The sequence below is a fragment of the Heterocephalus glaber genome, unplaced genomic scaffold, assembly GCF_053883595.1.
Source record: "Heterocephalus glaber isolate CG9 unplaced genomic scaffold, H.glaber_assembly_v1.0 deba00001781, whole genome shotgun sequence".
NCBI lineage: Eukaryota > Metazoa > Chordata > Mammalia > Rodentia > Bathyergidae > Heterocephalus > Heterocephalus glaber.
In genome coordinates, this window is record NW_028258467.1 from 10,407,501 (window position 1) to 10,431,392 (window position 23,892).

The window sequence follows — 23,892 nt, forward strand, 5'->3', positions numbered from 1 at the left end:
GACAAAAACTAGGGAAACCACACCTTTCACAATAGCATCCCAAAAATGAAATACTTAGAATCCACCTAATGAAGGAAGTAAAAGACCGCTGCATTGAAAACTATAGTACTCTGAAAAAGGAGATCCAAGAAGACATCAGAAATAGAAAGATATCCCTTGTTCTTGGGTAGGAAGAACCAATATAGTGAAAATGGCCTTTCCCCTAAAATTGTTGTACAGATTTAATGCAATCCCAATGAAAATATGGATAGCATACCTCACAGGATTAGAGAAAATAATCCTAAAATTCATTTGGAGCCAGAAGAGACCTAGAATAGCAAAAGCAATTTTGGGCAACAAAGGCATGGCAGAAGGCATCACAGTTCCTGACTTGAAATTATACTTCAAAGCTACAGTGATAAAAACAACATGTTACTGGAAAAAAAAAAAAAAAAGAACAGACCAGAGGATCAATGGAACAGAACAGAAGATGCAGAAATAATGCCAAACACACTCAGAAAAAGGGCCAAACTCCTTCACTGGAAAAAAGCCTCTTTAATAAATAGTGCTGGAAAAACTGGCTTTTCACTTGTGAAAGACTAAAACTAGACTCATATCTCTTACCACACACTAAACTAAAATTTAAAAGGATCAAATATCTAAATATTAAAACAGAAGCACTAAATCTGCTGGAAGATATGATAGGTAAAACTGTTGAAGACATAGGTGTAAGCAAAGACGTTATGAACAAAACCTCAACTGCACAGGAAATATCACAAATAATCAACAACTGGAATCTCATTTTATTAAAAAGCTTTTGCACAGCAAAAGAAACCACCAACAGAGCAAAAAGACAAGCCACAGAGGGAAAAAACATTTTTGCCAGCTGTTCCTCAGATAAAGGACTAATATGTAGAATATATAAAGAACTCATAAAAATGAAACTTCCTAAATTTAAATACCCAGTCCAAAAATGGGCATCTGAAATGAATAGACACTTCTCAAATGAAGAAGTAGAAACACCAAATAAATATATGAAAAAATGTTCAACATCACTGGTCATTCAAGAGATGCAAATTTAAAAAATGCTGAGATTCCATCTCACTCCAGAAAGAATGACTGCTATCAAGAAATCAACCAATAACAAATGCTGGTGTGGCTGTGGGCAAAAAGGAACCTTTCTCCACTGATGGCAGGAATGTAGACTGGTGCAACCACTGTAGAAATCAGTGTAGAGATTCCTCAAAAGACTAAATCTAGAGGTTCCATTTGACCCAGCTATTGCCCTTCTTGGCATCTTCCCAAAAGAATTAAAAGCTTCAAACCACAGCCATACATGCACACCTATGTTTCTAGCAGGAAATTTTGTAATAGCTAAATCTTGGAAACAGCCCAAATGCCCATCAACTGATGAATACATAAGGGAATGGGTTTTTTAAAATATAGAATGGAGTACTACTCCACCATAAAGGATAAACTTGAGACATTTCTAGGTAAGTAGATGCATCTTGAGACCATACTCTCAAGTGAAATAAATCAGACATACATGCTCAAATATGGCATAGTTTCTCTGGTATGAGAAGCCTAAAGTGTAAATAAGGACCAAAATGTACAACAGATATTGTGAAATAGGATGAAAATGTTCAAATGTGAAGAAGAACTAGGGAGGGTGGAGGGGGAAAGCAAAGAAGGGAAAAGGGAAAAAGAAAATGGAAGGAAATAATGGAAACAAAGCTTTTGAAAATGAGAGGAAGAGGGTTGAAGGGAGGGAAGAGAAAGGGGAAAAATAGAAGAATCAAAATATCATGTACAGGTACAAATTCCATATGATGAATGTTATTATTATGTATATATAAAATGTACCAATAAATTAATTTCTTTAAAAAAATCTCACTTTTGTGATAAATTAACTCTAAAGATAAGCAAATGACTCCTGCTCACAGGGAGGATCTTTGTATGGGCTTTATGGCCCTAGAAGAGATTCTTGGCCTTGTGAGAATAGCCTTGGAGCCTCCTCTCTGCTCCCAGGAGCCAGAAAAATCAGAGGATCAGATGGTAATGTCCAAGAGATAGTCTTGAGCTTGTTTCTACACAAAGTGACCTGAGATGGTAATTTTTCTCTCAGATTTTTTCTCATGTGAAAATCATAATAATAACACAACCTATTTCAGAGTTGTGAGAATCAAATAAGATGGTGCCTATAAAAATCGCTAACATAGCACCTACATTGGAACAAATGCTGTGTTAGCAAAGATCACTATTTGCCCATTCAAGCCACATTTATTAAATATCTGCACTATGCTAAGTACTGGTGTACAAAGAAAGTGGGCAAGGTCCCTGGAGTTCATATCATCATCATCATCATCATCGTCATCATCATTGTATTATTATTAACCAAGGACTGGTATAGTGGAAGCAGCACACCTATATCTGGGAGAAAGAAAAATTGGGCTTTTATCATATCTCTATCATTAACAAGATAGTGAAAAATTAATCCCACCTGTTCTGGGACCTCAATTTTTTCATCTATAATACACCATAGCACTACAACCTTGATTTTGTAAAACAGGTTGAAAATAATTTACTACAACTAATATATTTTATGACTTGAGCCAAATGTCAGGAATTATTTATAAAAAATATAAATTTGCTTAGAGTCACTATCATCAGACATTTGCATTTTGATGTTTTCTTACATGGGAAAACGGGTGAGCATTACCACTCACACCCTGGAGACTTCAATGATATTGCACAAACATCCAGAAGCCTCTTTGTGTACAAAGAAGAAAAATCATTAAAAATTGTAAGCCCAAGTGGTCTCCAGCATCATTTCCTGCTCCAACATCTTATAGTTCAATTCCAGATTTTGTACTCAATACTGTCCATGTACACATGAAAAAGCTGAAACCTAGAAAAGTTTGAAATCTTAACAAAGATTACAGTTACGTACAGAAATAAGTTTGGATTAAAACCCAATGTCCTATATCTTTGTTTGGATACTATTTCCACCATAATATAAAAGCACTGTAGAGGGCAAGGAATGTGGCTTGCCTGAAAATTACACCCACACCCATCTGGACCCAAGTTTCCATTATTTTTGTCAGGAAACACATTCTTCATGCCCTCACACCCACAAAACTCTTGGTGGACATCAATTCGTGACTATCTTGAGCAATAAAGTAACCAAGCAAAGAGCCAGATGCCCTGTGACTTGGTGACCCAATATTTTTTCCATACCTGAGTGAAGAATAGTCAACCAAAGAGCCTTAGATTTCTGCCAAAGGATAATTCGTATAAAGTTTCTTGTTTTAAATTTCTTCTCAGACTCATAAGTGTTGGTATGCAAATATTTGGGGATTCTCTGGAGTTCTGTTATTGAATTCTAATTAATTCCAATGTAGACATTTCAATACTTTGAATGAGTGAATCCTTTTGAATATATTCAGGTTTATTTTATAACTTAGATGAGATATATTCTCATAAATATCCTGTGTAGATATTAAATCTTTATGTTCCTTTCACTTTGGAAAGATATTTTTACTGAGTAAAGAATACCAGGTTAGCAATTTTCTTTCTTTGAGTACTTCAAAATCTGTACTCATTTCTGAGGAGAAATATGCTGCCCTCCCTTTCTTTGTGCTTTCTCCCACTAGTGGTTTTTAATTCAAATAAATCTTTTTAACAGGTATATCTTTAACACTGTTTTTAAGAAATGTGATTATGGCTTGCCTCTCTTTCCTGAGATTCATTGAGTTTCCTCCACTGTGGGCCTAGTTTTCCTTGATTTTGGAAAATTCTCTATTTTTTTCAAGTATTCTTCTTGTTCTCCACTTTAGGAAGTTAACTGCCACATATAATAAGACTTTTGATCATGTCCTTTTCATTTTAAAAACTGTATTTTTTCTATGTGTTTCATTTTCATTAGTTTCTTTTTTATTTTATTTTATTTTATTTTTGGTACCAGGAATCAAACTTGGGACCTTGCAGTTTCGAGAAAGGCAGCAGAACCACCGAGCTCAATCCCCAGCCCCATTAGTTTCTTTCTTATTTTTTAATAGTACATATTTGCAGGACTTAACAGCTATAATTATCATGGGGAGTTGGTACATGTACATAACACGTCTTAATTCTTTTTCTGTCCCTTACCCCTCCCATTCCTCTGCACTCTTTCCATCTTTTGTTGCCCTTCCCATTTAAAAATGATCTCCCTTCTTCCTATTGTCATTTTCATTAGTTTCAACTGCTTTGTCTTCTAGCTCACCTACAATCTTCTGGATGCTAAAGCCAATGCCCATGAATAATGGAGTTTCCCAGTCTGCATGATGGCAATGCTCTATGTGAGTGCCGGGTACTGGTGCTTCTAATCTCTGGGGGATTTTCTTTCCTTGGCCCTAGGCAGTTTCTACACCTCATGGATTGATCATCACTCAGCTTGATGCACAAGTGGACCTGAGAGAGACCTCCAGAGCTCTCTGTTTGTACAGATCATTTTTCTTAAGCACTCTGACCTCTGAACTCCAGCTACTTCGATATCCTGGTATGCATCACTCTCTCTCAAACTTAGAGAGCCTTCCAGGCTTTTCTGGGCTTCCTATCCTTAACACTCAAGGCACTGACTAGTACTATAAATAAGCCCATCTATCTTATTTCCTATCTTCTTTGCTCAATATCCAGTGTCTTGAAAGTAATCATTCCATATTTTTGTCCATTTTTATTTTCCTCACTCAGTAGGATTTATACACTCCATTATTCTATCTCTGAAATGTAAGTCGATATGGAGAAATTTTATAAAGGTAAGCAAGGCCATTAAATCGTCAAACATGCCCCTAAGAGTTAGAATTTACAAACTCAAAAGTTATTTTACAGCAAATATTGAAATACCCAGAATTATGAAGAAGAAAAAGCAAATAAAAACTATATACTTTACTTGCTTAAATGAAAAACTCAACATTTTCAGCAGTGGCTCCTCAATAAGTCACATGAGTTCCTTCAGAATCCATTGTTTATCATCCATTTGACAAACTACATGATATTGCAAAAAGCTGGACCCTGCCCATCAGAACAAATGTTTTCTTCCACTTTTAAAATAATATCCACAAATTAACCCAATCTGATGAGTGAGAACTTCTCTTTGAGTTCTTGCCTTTGAATAAGGCAACTCTGGTATGAACAACTCCAATTCTCACCTGTAGTTGAATAAAGAAGGAAGTTTATGACCTACAGCTCCAAAAAATGACCTCTTGGTCTCAGATGACTACATCTCAAGAAAACCCCAGCCAGAACTTCAAAAGCTAATTTTTTTGTTTTGTTTTGAGAACATGTGGGTGAAAGGATTGGAGATACCTCTCCAATCCTGGAGAGACTCTAGTCACAGAACATCATGGACCAGCAGTTCTTTGTGTGATTTCATCAGCAACATTTTTCTTTTGAGAGTGGGTCTTGCAATGTAGTCCAGGCTAGACTTCAACTCACTATACATAGGCCAGGCTGGCCTTTAACTTGCAGCAATCCTCCTGCTGCAGCCTCCAAAGTGCTGGGGTTACAGATGTAACACACCCAGTCTCATCAGCAGCTTTAACAATATTTGACCAGTGGAGCTTTAAACTTATAACAGTATCAATCCATTGGTCCAGTTCGACAACCCAAGTATAAAGGTCCCTGGAAGTGAGATATATAAACTTTTTGTCATTGTTCATTCCAGTATCTGCAGTCTTAAGGGTAAGCAAGTTCTCGTTTTTGTAATGATAATAAATAATTATTATGACAAACGTAATAAAATAAATACATTTGTGATCAAACAAAAATGTTAAAGAAGCCGTGGAGGTGATAAGAATGAGTGAAGTGATGGTGTGGGGCGGGGACAGGGGGCGGATCTGGGTAGCACTTCTCCACCTAAATGTCACAGCCATAGCTACATCCAACTTTTCAGCTGCCTATCACCAGGCAGGGATGTGGCATCATTATCATCAACTGCTTTTCAAAATAAGAAAAAATATAAAGATACTTACTTGATTTAAACACATACACACACAATGCAGATGAATTTTCTGTCTTTCATAGTACATAGTGAGGTTTTGAACCAAACTAGATTTCATTTCTGGCTCTATTTTGTATCAGCTGTGTGGTTTTTGTTGAGTTATGTAACTTCTCTGGTCCTCCATTTCCTCATCTGTAATAAGAGTTATTCTGAATGACTCTCTGGTAGTTTAGCCAGCATTCACCTCTCTTCCTCATTCTTAACAGGATTCATGCTTTGTTGAGATGCCATACCTTCCCTAAAAATCCACTGGCCATCGGGGAAGTTTGTGCCATTCCCAGCTCCAGGCATATTTCTGGTTTGCTAAAACCTTCTGCTATTTGCTTTCTCAATGACTGGCTTGGGAGCCTAGAATTAAGTCAGTCACTACATAGCACTTTCAAACTGACTACCATTAAAAATAATAAAAGTAAAATAAAATGGCTACTATTGGCCAAAAGATAGGTACATCACCTTACTTGGCCATGAAGAAAGAAGTCATCCCAAGTATTGCTGAAAGAAAATGTAAGGTAATGAGGAAGCCAGTTAGTAAACAAGTAAACGTCTCAAAGAATAGAATCAGGAGATCATAAGAAAAATCATCAGAACCTTGATAATACTTCACCTGGAGTCCAAACTATTCCCCTGGAATTTCTGTAATGTGAAATAATTCAATCATATAACTTTGAATTAAGGTGATTGCTACCTGGAGGAAAAACATTCTTGCTCACAACTAAGAATTAAACTTATTAGTACATAAAAGGCGGTCAATACACAGCAGGTGTATTGTTAATGTATATTTGCTTTTCCATTACATCATTTTTTAAAACAAATACACTTGTATGATATAACTTACAAAATGAAGTTCACCATCACCCCCTGCATAATGATGTATTAATTAAATTAACAATTTTTAACTTCCTTTTATTAATAGTGATAGAAATGAGTACCTGTCTCAGGAGAGCTATTCTCCATCAGGTGGAAAACTACGCAATAAGTGTTTATTCTTTGTCTTTGGCTAGGAGTTAACCAAATGAAGCAAATCCTCAGGAAACTAGCTGTGATGATTTGGGCTTTAGTGAATCAGACGGTGGCAGATCTGCCAATTCATTCACCAAACTTTAGGGCCTGAGCAAAAATGTGGCTCCCCTCCCATGCCCACGCAGCACACAGCTAGCATCACCAAGCTGGACAGTTATGACTCCTCCATCCCTGGGATGCACGCCAGGCTTTGAGTCACCAGGATCCTGATGGGGCTCAGTCATACCTGCAGCCAGGAGGCATCCACATGACACCAAGAGGAGGAGGCTAAGTAGCAGAGAACAGGTGCAGAGGCCATTCTGGGTTCCTAGTTCCCACCTGGAAGGGATGGAAGGGAAGGCCTCTGCCCTACACATACAGAAGTGCTTGGATAGAACATCTTCTGGGAAAGCAAACCAACAGCAGCTCATAAACAAACCTCCACGTTCTGTCACATGCTTCATCCCCTTGATAGAAATTTTAACTTTGTCAGTTCATGGGACATCAGATGTTTCCCAAATCACATCCAGAATGAAACAAAGAGAATGGTTGTTCCCCTGCCTAAACTATCACTTCGTTTCTCCAGAACAAAGTGTGGTTTGCCATCTGTGTTGTGGCTCAGGATGGCATCAGTTTCCTGTGACCCAAAGGATTTACTGCTGGGATTATTTGCCTGATAGTTCATCACAGAAAAATATTTTTTACTCTCTCAGTATATTGATGAAACTTGTTGGTATGATTATTTAACTCTACTAAATTGTACCAAACCCCGATAGATGAGCAATGGCCACAGATCCTACATCTTCTAAGGGTTCATGGTACCTACCTAGTGTGTAGCAGACATTACACAGACACCCATCAAGTTCCACAATAAAATCAAAATTGAGACTAGAGAGTCTCCATGTGGAGAAAGTCTGCTGGAATTCACAGACTAGCTTTCTAATATTCTCCTTCCTATCAGGGATTATTTGCCAGCTAATGTTGAAGTTCCTCATGGCTTGAACCTAGATCTTCCTCCCGTTCTTCATTCTCTTGGGCCATTTTACCCAGTCTGGGGCTTTAACTACCATCATAACCTCAAACCCTGTGTGTTAAATTTTCAGTCTGAGCACAGACTCTTCTCTTCAATTGCCTGCTTGAGACTTCCACTTGGATCTTTCAAAAGTATGTCCAATTTAGCATGTCTGAAGTTAGATGCTGTGTCTGACTCCCTGTCCCCAAATGTTTCTTCACCAATTTCTTGTGTTTAATAAAAGGCACCACAATTCATTCTACCATACAAGTGAAAAAGTATTGATTTTTGTATTTTTATTACTTCATATCCATCCATCAAGGCTTGTTAATTTGGCAGCCAAATATGCATTAAGACTATCGGTTCTCTCTGAATCCACAGCCATTACTCTAACCGAGTCACTGTCTTCTCTTTCCTCAACTTATGTCATGGTCTGCTAGCTGGTCTCTATGCTTACACGGTCAGGCTTCCTACTCCCAATCTGCACACAGCACCAGCACTATAAAGATGGTGATTTGTTTGCTTTATCATTTCACAGGAGTGATTTGCAGCAAATAATTAGTATGTGTTACCAAATTACCAGGTCTCAAAATGAAAACTTCTCCAGTATCCAACCTTGGAGAAAATAGATCAATATGTCTTTCTGTTAGTCACGCTGGTTCCAATATCCAAAGACTTACATCTTGCCCAAGGCAAATTTGAACAATACTTGTGCTTTATGTGTGACCCCAAAACAACCCAAACCACCTTCCCTTCAAGGTAAAGTCACAGCCAACTTCTGGTCCCTTCAAGGTGCCAGCACCGACTTTCCACCATTTGTCGAGCTATTCATTGGTGCCAATTGGAAATGATTGACTTGTACTGCAGGGTTGGCATACGGTGCTTTTGACTCTCAGCCAAAAAGGGAAGGCTGTGTTCCAGGAAAGATGGCACAAACAGAGATAATGCTGGAGAGAGGTTGTTGACTAAGCTCACGGGCCGGGTACCCAGGAAGTTCAGTGTACCTCCCTTGGGCCATCAGGACACATGAAGAGGCCCGAAGAAGCTCGGAATCAGACCCAGGAAATGAGGAACATTAACATCTATAGACAGCCCACTGTACCCTAGGCAGGTATTTTATGTCCACTCAACTGTCATCATAGTCCTCTATGTTTAGAATGTTTTCTGTTAATAATGAAGGGAATGGAAGCTCAAAGAAGATAAGCAACTTTTCAAGGCTAGCCAAGATTACAAGATGGTTGAAAAATGGCATCATTTAAATCCACACCGTACAAAGTCACAGAAACTCATGGAACACGCTTTGTTCGCAGTTTGGCTCAGGCCTCTGGACTCTCTCACTACTTAGCCCTTGCTAATTTACCTTGAGGCTCAGACTTTTTCCTCATTCCTCAGTTCAGGGTGCCAATCAGATTTACAGCATGAGGAGGACTTGGTCTCTGGAGTGGCTGAAACCACTGACAGAAATGTTTGCTGAACATATGGTGATCCCACAGATAGATATTTGCAAAGAGTTATCACATTCACCCAGGGAAGCTTAAGTGCGGTCAAGCTTAGAGAATTAACCGAGCAGGCTTTTTTATTGGCATTAAAAAAGAAACCAACAGTGATCATTCTGACTATCAAATAAAAAACATGCCAATCAACTTTAGTAGTCTTTTAGGAGGTCACTAAACCAGAAACTTTTCATGTGATTATTACAGAAATAAAGATGAAAAAAAAATCAGTGTAACTTGGACATAAATTCAACTCTTTTTCATTACAGATCTTCTTTCCATTTCCCTTCCTGTCAGAGTAATTTACAATATTGTCGCCTCTTCAAGCAGAAGCCTGACTTCATAAATCAAGACGTTAATGTGAAACACATAAATGATCAAGCCAGGTATCATCAATTAAGGTCAGATAACTTCCCCTAAATACCAATTCATAACTCCATTGGAAGAAGGCTTTTTCCTTCCACTTATTTGTGCTATAGATATCCTTGGGTACTTCTATTTGATTCCCCCTTCAGTGACTCTTCTTGTCCTACTCCTGTAATGAAAATGGTAACTACAGGATATAAGTCATAATTAAGTTGTTAAAAACTAAACTGGAAACACACCTTCGTGTCCCTCTTCCCTACATAGTGGATATCTTGCAGTATAACAAGTATGCATTAAAATGATGATGATATAAAATCACGATAATGATTTGACTACTATTTGTGAAATGCCTACTACATGCCAGATCCCATGTGAACCATGCCAAGTGTTTTAACTATATTCTTCCACTTCATTCTACTACAATAACAAGAGATAGCTATCTCTCACTGCCTCTTTTTTTTTCTCTCTTTCTCTTTCGGTCTCACATACACTCACATACACATACATATGCACACACTTTTGAAAAAACCAGGGTTCATAGTGGTTAATATCTTACAGTTGAGGGGCCGGGGATTTAGCTCAGTGGTTCTGCCGCCTGCCTTGCAAGCACAAGGACCCTAGTTGGAAGCCCAGTACAAAAAAAACAAAAAAACTTACAGTTGATATGAGACTAATAAGTTCAAGCCTGTCATACCACTCAGCTAGGAATCTTTCTCCATACCTCACTGCCTCTCTTCCCTTTGACTGCATTCCTCCCAAGGCAACCCTGGGCAAAAGAGTTTGGGCCTAAAAAACCTCCACCTTCTCCCTTCTACAACCTCTTTCTTATTAAGTGTAATATGTGTCTCTCCAATGAGAAAGGAGACACACATATACATGCATGTACAGAAATACACGTGTACACTCTCATGTCTGAATGTAGACACACATGTCACAGTCAAAATGTTCACACACAGAGAGCACATATTTAATGTGCTGCATCTCATACAAACATGGTTTTAAAATGTGATGTGAACTTTATCCAGGAAACATAAGTATTAATGGATAGAGACTTAACCACCATGAAAGAATATAAACTATTAAATAGAAACCTGGAAGGTATTCACAGAGCACTGAGTCACCTGGATCCTGCTTCTTTTCTTAAGGTGCTGCTTGCCATAAGGATAGACCCTTCCTCCAACATCCCTCCCTGGAGAGCTGAGCCCGTCCACGAATGTCCCACTAACCCTGTAACCTGGACAAAGCAAGAGATAAATGACAAACCTGCCTGACATTTCGGTGTATCTTCACCTATGGGTGACTAGTGCTAGCCTCTTGAAGGCACTGAATATGTTTTATAGCATAAACAAATGACAATATAGTGGGCTATGCCATACAAATACATTTGTTTCACCCACAGTGTTATATGCGCATGTTTCATCAATACAGGTTATGTATCTCTTATCTGAACTGCTTGGACCAGTAGTACTGGGGATATTGAATATTTTCAGATTTTGGAATATTTACACACACATAATGAGACATCACAGAAATAGGACCCAGAACTAGATACAGAATTCACTTATGTTTTATATACATCTTACATCATACAGGTAGCCTGAAGGTAATTCTTGACAATAGTTTTAGTGCACCTGCATTTTGATTGTGACCTGTCATGTGGGATTGAGAATGGGATTTTCCACTTGTGGTGTTCTGTCAGCATTCAAAAAATTTTGTATCTTGTATTTCACATTTTTGGACTAGGGTGCCCAACTTGCAAAAATCTCCATCTATAGACTGTTTTCTGAGGGCTAGGCAACTGGTCTAGGAGGCACATACTTTTCCTGTTCCCATATTATACCCAGGAACAGACCTGGGGGAATTGAGAGCCTCACTTAAAGTCTTAGGTCTGAACGTGTGCCCATCAGAGACAGCCTGGGCAGTCCGATGCCTGCACCCCCACTCTTACCCACAAATCCACACTGTCCAGGGGGTCCCATTTGCTGATGGACAGGGCAGATCCTTGGGACAGATCTAAATGACCGGCTGAGACTCCACACTCACAAAACAGGTAATGTTTTATCTTCTTCATTCTGGGAGTTACCCGTGATCTGCTCTGTGCTCGGTGAAGGAACAGATGTTTAATAACTTTGCAGCAGCAAGGAGGAGGTTACATAACATGGCTGTGCTATTTTTGAACTTTGGAAAATGCTGACTGCTCTTTTCCAAGTGCCTTCTGTAAAGCCAGGAATATTAAACATGAAGAAAATTTCCCCCTTGCCCCTACTTTTTTTCCTAAATCACAGGGGCAGAAACAGGTTCATAGTAAGATCGTGAGTACACCAACTCTGGCAAGCGGCCCCCTGTACCATGTCAAGCACCACAAACAGCACAGCATTGCTGTGATACCCTAACTGCACGAGATTCACATACAAAATTGTAAGCAACATCCTTGAGGACCACCAAGCAGGATGTTTAGTTACCCCCAGGGTACTGTTCTCAACTACTCAAGGCTGGACCGCAGATTACCTCCTCATGAGATCCTCCTCATCAGGGCTCAATTCATCTGAGTCTCTTCTGAAGCGATTATCATCCACCCTACTACATAGGGAAACTAATGAAAGCTATTTGTTTACAAGATGCCTTGCAAAGAAGACTTCCTATCTATATGAAAATGTAGTTTTTCAAAGCTTGAAATGAGAAGTCCTAGGATCTCACTGAACAATCCCATAGGCCCAACTCGCCAAGCTACTGACCTCTGTCCTCTGCCTTCAGCTACCCAGACTGAAGCGTCCTTCCTAACACAATGTAAATGTCCATCAAAGGAAACTGATTAGGTAAAAGATTCTCTCTCTCTCTCCACACACTAGAAAATAAGAGAGCCAGGGAGATGAATATTCTGGAATTCTGTTATCTTCACAAGGTGATCATTAAAACAAAGGTAGACATAAAGGAAAACCTAATACATTAGATATCACTGATGTACATTAAAAAGTACTATGAATTCGGTAGATAGTTGCAAATCCACCTTTGTTGAAAGTATAAAAAACACGTGCATGGATTCAGATAAATATCAAATTCATTATGGTATTTTTCCCTCTCGTGGGGAGAAGGAAAGAAAGGTGGGATCAGAGAGAGATGCAACCAGAACTTGTACATTATTGTTAATGTGTTCTTTCTTTTAAAATGTTGAAACAAATGTGACATATGGACCTTTATTCTCTGTGAGTACTGGGTAGGATATTTTGTCAGGTTTTGTAGTACTCTCTTTTTTAATACTGAAAAAAAAATAATTCTTGTTACCAGAGTTTGTCTTTAGACAACTTTCTCCCATCTTTATCAAACTATGTGGTCTCTGGGAACAGATATTCTAACTTAATGCATCTGTGTATTCCAGGGCTACCACAGGTCTGTATTCTTTCATTCCAGGATGAAAGAATGATGGATGCAAGATAGAGATAGTGTCCTTCATTTTTTAAACTGCACTCTCTGGGCTTTCTCTAACTCCCAGAAAGGGGAAATTTGATGAGCTCCCATTCCTTCGTAGGGCAGGAGAAGAGAGTGTGCCATTATCCACCCTCATGCCCAAGGTGAGCACTAAAAGCCCCCCATGGATGGAGAGATGTTTCAGTAAACACCAAACAGTGGGTGACAACTTCCTGCCCTTCATGCATTACTTCTCTGGAGTTGAAATGCCATTGACAAAATTGCTACATTCAATGGCATAACTCCTGGAAACAGCACAACAGCCTCTCACAGAAACAGGGATTTTTTTTTTTTTTCAAAAATGGAATCCAGGGTGGTCCCTGGAAAGGTATCCATCTTGCCAATTATCCCTCTCAGATTCCTTTTTCTATATATACTTCCTTTCACTTGTCCTACAATTGAGTTATGTTGCCATCAAAATTATACATCTCTGGGTCTTCCAGCTGCAGGGCATATCTTATTAAGGGAAATATGAATTCATTAGCCCAGCCCTTGTCCCCAGGCTGGCAGCAATCTTGCTTTCAGAAGAGGCTCCCATGTTTTATCCTGAATGATCTGAGTTCCTTCCTGATATTTAGATAATTATTTACAATGCTGAAAGTGGCAATGTAAAAGCAGGGTTACTGAAGAGGGGGAAAGGAGAGAGGAATGAGAAGTATCAAAGTGCATGATTTCTTAAATCAAGAATTCATTTTTCAGTTGTATGTTAATTGTAAAGAAGTATATTCTGTCTACTCCATCACTCACACACACTCTGAAAACCCCAGTTCAAAGATAACCTCTGAAATGTAGCAAACTCAAAGCCCTAGAAGCTTCCAGAGATATTTTTTAAATGATATCTTACCTTGCTGGCGATAAACCAACATGGTCTGCTGCCTGTAATTTCTTATAACCAAAACCTTCACTCATCACTCTCAAAGTTATTAAAGAGGGACCAAAATATCAGCACTGTGCCAAGAAGCATTTCTCCTCCATCTCTTCATTTAATACCATGACCTCTAGAACACTGGTTCTCAAAGCATGGTCCTCAACTAGCAATGTCAGTATTCACCCAAGAACTTGCTAATTATGGAGGCACGAATTTACTAATATCTGAGAAACTCTGACCACAGAGCCAAATAATATTTTAGCAACCCTCTCAGAAATTCTTGTGCATAAAGCTTGAAAATGACTGCCTAGAAAGTAGAAGCTATTAGCATCACTAGGCAATAAACATAGAAAGCCCAGAAAGGTAAAGCAATTGTCCAAGTCCTCTAGAAAGTAGATGAAACAAGATTTGAACTTGGACAAGGCTAACTCCAGAGCCCAGTCATTAATCACAGTGCCACACTTCTCATTATTTGAAAATTGAAGCACGGATTAAATCAATGAACATCAGGAAAATACATGTGACATGAGTGCCTGAGTGATAATTCTAAATCTCAACAGCCAAGACAAAATGGCAGGCCACGAGGAATGATGATGCTTCCCAGAAACACAACATTTCACTTAAATCTCTGCCATGATGAGAGCAGTTAAATAAATTATGATACATACATATGATGGAATATAACGCAACTTCAAGAGTGAAGTTTGCCAAAGTTTCCAATGACCTACAAAAATATTTAGAATATGAGAAGAAATTCAGACACAAAGTCAGAGACCAGGAGCACCAGTATGGGCAGTTTTTCCAAAGCATACACCATGCTCCTGAGGAATTGAGAAGTTGGATGATTTCACAAACTATTGGTATGAGTGTAAATTGATACCATTTCTGTATAGCACAATTTAGCAGTAGACACTTAAAGTTAAAAATGTACATGCCTTGTGACCCCAATATCCCACTTTTTAAAATCCAGACTAGAAAAACAATTGCACATGTGCTTAAAGAGATATATGTGATGATTATCCCTGCAGTTTAGCTTCTAATGGAAAAAGTCTGGGGAAAAAACCCTAAATTCCTATCATTGACAAGTAAATAAGTACTTATTTACTGGATAAGTAAATCATGGTATACTCATGTTAAAGAATGTGACATATGTGTTACAAAGAATTTAGATTTACTTGGGACACAAATGATAGATCTTAAATGAAGGTTTCCAAGATGTGAGGTTCAGTTAAAAAAAAAAGTAAGCTGCAGAAAACAATTAAAATACAATGTTACTTATCTTAAAAACAAATTGAGATGAAAAGAAAAGGAAATAGAAAATAGGGGGAAACCAAATCAAATAAAACTCCTATAAATATAGGCACATGACATTCTCTATGTGCAGCGCATATTTCCATCAGTAAGCGTGTGAGCAAACAGCAACAGTAACAAAACCCTGATCCCACTTTTGGAGAAAAGCAAAGAGCCCTCTCTTACTGGTGCAAAGTGTGAAGAGGGACGTCTGGCTTCTCTGTCTGCCCATAGCAGCTGGCCTTGGCCTCCGGGATGAAGGAGTACTTCTCCAACATGGAGGATGCAGCAGTGGTTAGGATGCCCAGGCCATCCCGCACTCTAGCCTCCAAGCTGTAGTCCCAGTCATCATAGGAGACTGAAATGAGTCCTGATGGAAACTCTTTGGGGATGAGCTCCGTGTTCCCAGAGACCAAGCTGGGGACGATCCAGAAGAAATCATACCCGGTGAGACCAAGGGAGCGAGCCTCACTCAGAATGAGGACAGCCTCATCTTTGGAGCAATAGAGCAAGATGACAGAAGAGTGAATCTTCTTTAGCTGGACTTGGGTCTTTGCATCCTCAAAGGAGGTGTCCAGTGTGATGACGTTCTGCATGTCCCAGCCCACAAAGCTATTGTCCACTGTCGTCTTGATGAAGCTGATGAAGTCCCTGTACCCAGGAAAGATGGTGGTGACCAGGGAGAAGACATGCCAGTCATAATCCTGCATAATCTTCAGCATGACTGTGGCTTGCTGCTGGATGGATGCTCCAAACTGGAAGAAGGTAGACGTTGGATCCTGCCAACAGGTGAAAAGAAAGGAAAACAGTATGAGGCAGAAGATAGTATATATAAAACTGTCTTTATGGGCTTCAAGAAGTTCTTCCTAGAAGTATGGGAAAGAAAGACACATCTACTCATTCAAAAACATTCCTAAGCACCTACTATATTCCAGGCTCTGAAAAGGATACTGAAAATACAGAGCTGAGAGAAGACCTTGTGTTCAGAAGCCCAGAGCCCATACCGGGACAGACGTGTTATTTTTGCTCACCTATCAGCTATTCTTCTCATTTTCCTCCTCTAGATCCTCCTATCTTCCACCCTTTGAGTCCATTGGTTCCAAGAGAACAAACTTTATCTGGCCCCAGGCTCATGATGAGAAAATGAAGCCAACAGAAGCAAAGTAGAAAATAAAGACAGATTCCCAAAAACATATTTGGAGTCCCTGGAGTCAGCCACGGCTGAAGCCATTTACCTGGGATCTCCTGGTTATATGAACTAATAAGTTCCTGTGTTCATATAAGCCAATGTGAGCAGGGTTTCTGCACTTAAATGTAAAAGACTGGTGTGTAATACAGACTATAGTAAGCACTGTTGGAAGATCTATCTTTTCAATCAACAAACACTTGTTGAACACCTTACTATGGATCAACACTGCTTTAGACCTTGGGAAATAATGATATGTAAAATAGACACAATGAGTCTGTGCTTTTAGAGACCTGGTGAGAAGTTAAGGGAAAATAGCTTCCATGACCTGAGGACAAAGAGAAGCCTGTAGGAATGTGGAAGGAATGTTCCGGTGAGGAAGATGGGCAATAGTAAGCATGGCATTCAGAAGAATCTTGGGGCACATTGTGACTATTTTAGGATAAAAGTATTTGGGCTCATGAAGTAGAAACAATGAAGTGATGCTGAAGATCTTAGCAAGATCACACAGAGTCTCTAGGACTAGACCCACAGGTGTTGGCTCTATTCTGAATGTAAGGAGCAACCACTGACGGCTCTTCACACAGAAACTGGTGTGTTGACTTGTGTTGGGCTGAAGCTCATCTATTAATCTTGATGTCCCCATGAACTGATAATTAGGAGGACAAATTTTCATTAGGAAAAGGCATGCGATGATGCAGTCACATAATTTACAAACCACTTTCACACGCCTTGATGCACCACGCCCCCAGAATGATTCTGAGAAGTTGGTATCGTCAGCAGGAAGAATGAGGCTCTAAAAAGTCACTCAGTAAGTCACCTTGGACCTTAGACCCCATGTCCAGTCCCCCCATCCCACACCCAGCCTTCCTGGGATCATTTAAGACCAATACATAGTGGATACACACCCCATATTGATGGGCTGACATGGCGCAAAAATGCCAGCTGAACAAAAGATATGCTTCTGTGTTGCAGCAAAACAAGATTTGACAAATGCCAAGATCCATTTTTTTTTCTGGGAGCTGAAAAAAATTCTTAGTTTTGCAACCATGTTTTCAATTTCTACTCTGTATTTGCTATGTGTATGTGACACCACCTCAGTAGTATAACTTAGGAAGATTCCGTATGCGTGCATGCAGTTGTGTGTGTGTGTGCGTGTGTGTATGTGTGTGAGTGTGGTGGATGATTCCACTCGTATCTTTCTTAATAATACAGCACTTTGTAGTGTGCATGTCAATTCTTTCAACAATTCTACCTCATCTTTTCTGTAGATGTTTGCCGAAAGTTTTATCTAAATGGGCCAAGAGCTATCATTCTTTGAAATACTGCTCTTTTCTGAAATATATGGGTTTGGAGGATAATTTGAGTGCAGTGTAGCCTGAAGGCAGAGAGAAGAAATGGAAGTAAATAAATACCTTCTAGGCTCTTTCCAACTTTACTGTTCTATAAATTTCACCTAATTTAGTCAATTAAAATGAGCAACAGATTTAAAGACTTTGGATAATTTTCTTTTTCCTTACAGTAGCGTTTAGAGAAACCCAATATTCTTGAATTGATTAATCATTTTACATCACATCTCATCAAGACTGTGAGCTCCTCAAGGGCAGAGATTGTAGTGTCCTCATCCCTCTGGCCCCAGAACCTGGCAGAAGGCTTGGCCTGTCACACATCAAGAAGTGGATGATGAGAGGATGCACTTGTGGAGGAGCATGTGAGCCAAGCCCAAGAGGAATGCCCTTGGTCCTTGGTGGAAGCAGAACACGAAGAGGGGAGAGCTCAGTACCTGAGATTGTATTTTTCCATTTTCTTTTTTTCTTTTTATATTTGGTGTATGTTTGTAATACATAATGAATACATTCATTGCAGAGAATTGGTACGTATAACTTTTCATCTCGATCCTTTTTTACTTCTTCTCCCCTCCCTCCCATCTCCCCCGTCTCCAGATTCCCTTTTTGTCTCCACATAATCTGTTTCCCTGTTTCCTATAATCTTTTATTTTCTCTTTAAATTATCTCTAATATGGGTTTCTCATATAGCCTTCTGTGTTTGATTTATTTCACTCAGGATTACGCTCTCAAGGCACATCCATTTTCCTACAAATAACTCAAATTTATACTGCTTTGTGGCGAGTAGTACTCTGCTGTATGTCTATACCTCATTTCCTTTATCTGTTCATCTGTTGATGGGCATATAAGCTGCTTCTAAAATTTAGCTATTATGAGTTTTGTAGCCATAAATATGGGTATGCGAGTACCACTGTAATATGGTATCTTTCATTCTTTTGGGAAAGTACCCAAAAGAGGTATAGCTGAATGAAATGGAATTTCCAGTTTTAGTTTTGTGAGGTATCTCTATACAGATTTCCAGTGGTTGTGCTACTTGACATTCCCACCAACAATGTAGAAGATTCCTTTTCCCCCACAACTTCACCAGCATGTGTTGTTTTTTGAGCTCTTGATGAGGTTTCATTTTGTATGGATCTTGAATGTTATGTCAAAAAAAAAAAATCTCATTCAACATCATCACTTACCTACCCTGAGAAATCACTCCCTCATCCAAAGCTTAAGATATATTCTAATGTGTCATTTACTGATAAGCAGGAGGCTATAGAAGACCTGTAAATCCAACAGTTGTCCATAGAACCTCCTTAAATACCAAAAAGGTAACAACATAAAGAACCTACCAACAGAAGAAGACACAGAAGTAAACCCTAAAGGCAGTTATGGTCATCAACCTTACATACTGTTTGGTGCCTCTTGGGTTAGGGCTTAAATGTTCCAAATTTAATTATAAGGAAATATAATAATTCCCATAGAAGAGTGATGCCTCTGAGAAAACCAACAACCTGAGCTACATTAAAACTGCAAAAGGCAGTGCCTCAGCACTTCCCGGACTGAATACATGAAGAATGGAGAAAGTTCTCAATAATACACATACACTAAGGACACAGTTGGGGCCCAATGAAGACGGTTTTGAGAAAACCTACATATACACACTTCTTTGAGGTCACTGCATTGGTGGAAGGTGGAGGTCAGACTGGATGTGAGTGGAATTTGAGATTTTCCAAGATCTTAGCTCCATGTACAGTGGGTTGGACATTACCAGTGTACCCATGTGATGCTTCATGCACAATGCAGAGCTGTAAACAAACACAGTCTACTTTGGCTCTTCATGTACAGAGGAGGGTGTGATTGTACTGCAAGCTTCATGAAAGAGAAAGATAATCACAGGGACGGAATTTTTCAATCCATAGCCAGCTTAGCACAAGCCATCTGTGAAAGAGAATCTTCAAGGCCCTGGCTGTGTGCCATTCCCATCCGTCTGTTCTGAGGTACCATCACCCAAGCTGAATGTCTCTCGTGTCCCTTCTTTCCCATCCTCAGTACTAGCCTCTCCCCTAGGATAGATCAAGTGCACTTTATGGGGTCAGACTGCCCCATTCCAACCTTAATTGTCCAGCCTTGAGAAAACTCATGCAACTCTGCAAGCCTTAGTTTCTTCATTTGCAAAATATGTATGTGTATGGTAATAACTAACATAGTTAACCTGCAGACATACACACTCTGTGTCATGTTGCTCACTGTTTCCTAGGGACTGTCTCATCTAAGCCGACCTCAACCACTTTACTAAGTGGATACCAGTGTTATGCCTCATTTACAAATGAAGAAACAGACTCAGAAGTGCAGGAACATGTCTAGAGTCACTGGTGGTGAATCAAGTTTGTGTGCTTAGAAAACCCAAACATTTCACTCCTGCACTATAATGTTGCCAATAATGGCACTTCCCGTTCACACTAGGTACTCAGTGATCTCCAGTGGAGTACTCTATCTGTCACACATCAAGTGCTCGGCAAATACATGTCATGGTTATTTCCCCTTGGTTCAGAGCTCCTTTATATTTCACATTAGGTCATTATGTTATTCCCATCCCAGAGTGTTCTAAGCTTGGAACAACCCAAAAGCTCACTTTGTTTGTGGCTGCCTGATTGAAATTGCTAAAGCACTGTTTTAGTCATGCCACTCCACTTCTCTATAATTATTGATGGCTTTGTAGCCCACCACATTATGTTCAGACTCCCTAGTCTACTCCCTTATATGCACCAGAAATCTTTATAATTGAAATACAGGCTCTAGGGTCTATTGGACCCAAGTTCTAGTTCTATCTCTGCACTAACTAAATAGTGGGTAAGCATTTACTCTTTTTGGATCTGTATTTCTTCAACTCTCAAATGGACATAATGACCACCACAACATGGAGTTGCTCTGAGAATAAGATGAAGTGGTTATTGAAAGTTCATCTATCCATGCTTAGCTCCAACAGTTTGAGTGCTCCTGTCCACATCCTCAGTCCTACAGAGTGCATGGACACAGGCAGAAACCTAAGGGAATGTTAATTTAAGGTTTGGATCTAAGATTTCTCCCCCCAAAGCTCATGTGTTCAAGGTGGCGCTTTAAGAAGTGATTGGATCATAAGAAATCTAACTTCATCAGTGGTTTAATCCATTGATGGATTTATATCTTAATGGCATAACTGGGATGTAGGTGAAGACTTAGCAGGAGGGACCTAGTTGGAGTGAGTCATAGGGGTCTGACCTTGGGGACCATATCTCGTCCCTGCCCCCTTCCCTCTCCAGTTCTTTCCCTCACTCTCTGATTCCTGGCTCCCATGAAGTAAGCAGCTTTATTCACTCTGCCTGCCCTTCTGCCATGACACAGACCCATAGCAGTGGAGTGAACCAATCATGCCCTGCAACCTCTGAAACTGTAAGCTTGTAAGTTGTTCATGCCAGGTGTGTGGTCACCGTGACACAAAGCCAGTACAGGGGATCCTTAAGCTATTTCAAAAATTGGTGCTCCCTGTCGCTCCCACAAACTAGCCCAAGCATTCTAAGCCCAAGGAGTCTGCATGAAGAGAAGGAACTATCTATCCTGCCACAATGAGTCCATCCCTTGGAGAGAAACCATAACCAGCACCCTCCATGGCCCTCACAAGTCATTCTGCATCACTCTTGTTACTACTGGGATCTGAAACTTCACCTTCAAAGCCCATTGTGAACTGAAGACATTGTAGCACTTTAGGGGGTAGAAGTGAAAAAGTATTTTCAAAGTATAATTGCATCATGAAGCACCCAAGAGGGTCATATTTAGCTTTAGGCTTCAGATGTGATTTTGTAGACTTGCAGGAAGCAATGGGGAGTTTGGCCACACTCCCAGGGCCTAGCAGCAGATATACCAAATGTCCCTCTCTTTCAATTCCTGCACTCCTTCCCTGCTTCCTGCCTTGATGGTAGAGGCCATCTCTGTGGCACTTACCTCCTCCTGCCACCACCTGCACTTTGGGGATTGGACAGATCAGCCTCTGACCACCTCTGGCACTCAGCTTCCTTAGAAAGTGCAGCCTGGGAGAGGAACAGATTTCCTACACCCACTTTGGTTCTGAAGTAAAAGCAGTTCTCTCCCCAAACTCACTGCTGTGCAGAAGACAGAACAAACTGTTTCAAACAGAGTGAGGGAGGCAGGAAGTGTGAGACTCTGAGTGTCTGCTCTCGGCTCTGTGTCAGTTCTGCAATAAATGCAGTCTCATCTGATCAGGTCTAGAGATTTGACCTTGTTCTAGAATGTTCCACAGTTTGCTGAGCCCCAAGGGTGACACCTGACTCCATGAGTGCTGCAGTTGATGACTAATAGGGGGAAGAAATGAATTGCATTTCACTTAGCCATTTTCAAAGTTGTGCACTCATTTTTGCTTCGACTCTTGCCACTTGAGAAATAGGGCAAGTGGTATGACCCCCATGCATGGCATTTCTCATAAAAACACAAGATGAGTGGTCAAGTGATTATCTGAAGATGCATGTAGCCCGTGATGACAACAGCTTGTTTACTGCAGGACTCATCCAATGTTCCTCTGCACACATCAGTGGCTCCTATTCTTGGCTCTATATTAGAATCACTGGGAGAGTTATTTTACAGCAAGCTAGGCTGGTGCCTCACACCAGTTCAACTGAGATGGAATCTCTGTGACCTATCTGAACTCCAAAGCTGATTTATTTGTTTTTCTCTGTGTCATCTCAATGTCAGGATGAGTGTTCGTATCTTGAGAGCTTGGCACAATGCCTGACACTCAGAAGGGGCCCCATCAGTATCTGGTGAGGAGACAGATAAGTAAGAAGAGTACCCCAAGAAGCATGAACGAATTGGCTTCCATTGTCAACACCGCACCCCTATCCACAGCTTATTTTTCTGCTACCTGACAAAATGTGCACCAAAGTAAAGACAATGACACAGGAAAACAGCAGCGGTCAAGAGAGGCTTCTTGGGAATTTTCTCTCCTCTGCTGGAGGACTGCCTCGGTGAGCTCTGGTGTGCTTTCTCAGTTTCCAAGAACGAGAGGAAAAGTAAAGGTATCAAACTTGACAAGCCTGAAAATTGAAATGAATGGCATTCTCACACTCTGTCCCTCTGTCCCTCTTTCCCTTTGGAAAAGTCTGTCCCATCATCTCCATCTTCTTCCCCTTCTATCCTCCACATATCCATCCTCCTCGTCGGCATCACCATGGTCATCATCATTGCACATATCCAGTGTGTAGCACTATGTAGCACATAGTGAGAGATATTATTTCTGCTCCTGTGTTACATACTTAGAAATGGAAGCTCAGAGGACATAAATTGTTCAAATTCATATAGCTAGTACATAGTGTATTCAAAATTCAAGGTCAGGCCATATGAATCCAGAATCTGGGGGCTTAGCTACCTCAAAATACTGCTTCTAATTATGGAGAAAAGAGCGAGAGGGAGAGGTGAAATGCTACCATTCAGTCTCTCTTGAGGCACCCAACCAGCAAAGAAGATTCTCCAAAAATAAAAAGCCAGTGTTAATGATTTCACATGCAATTATCAATCAATCCAAGAAGGACACTGAGCTAAAAGAGAGAAGCACTAACACCCACGTACCATATTCTAAAGGTGAATCCATTACATCAATCCACAAACACAATATTCCACTTCAAAAAAGTCCCTCTCATTAGACCACTTCATGATTTATATTCTATCCCCCATTTCATTCCTCTCAAGAAGGAAGGAAGTGTCCCTTCCCACCTTTACTGTGGCTTACGCACACCCAACCTCAAAGGCTGCCATTGCTCCTTTATCATCTCATGGGCATATTTCTTTTCCTTTCCTGGTTGCAGCTGCCTACTCT

At 40.0% G+C, this 23,892-nt stretch overlaps 1 protein-coding gene across 2 annotated transcripts in view; it reads right to left on the bottom strand.

Moving 5' to 3' along the window:
* The window catches only part of Grin2a (glutamate ionotropic receptor NMDA type subunit 2A), a 379,678-nt gene that overhangs the window by 148,094 nt on the left and 207,692 nt on the right, over window positions 1-23,892 (bottom strand). For both annotated transcript variants that reach the window (XM_004864874.4, XM_087202850.1), the window contains one exon: window positions 15,696-16,288. In XM_004864874.4, the coding sequence (XP_004864931.1) occupies window positions 15,696-16,288 (593 nt within the window). The remainder of the gene's footprint in view (window positions 1-15,695; window positions 16,289-23,892) is intronic.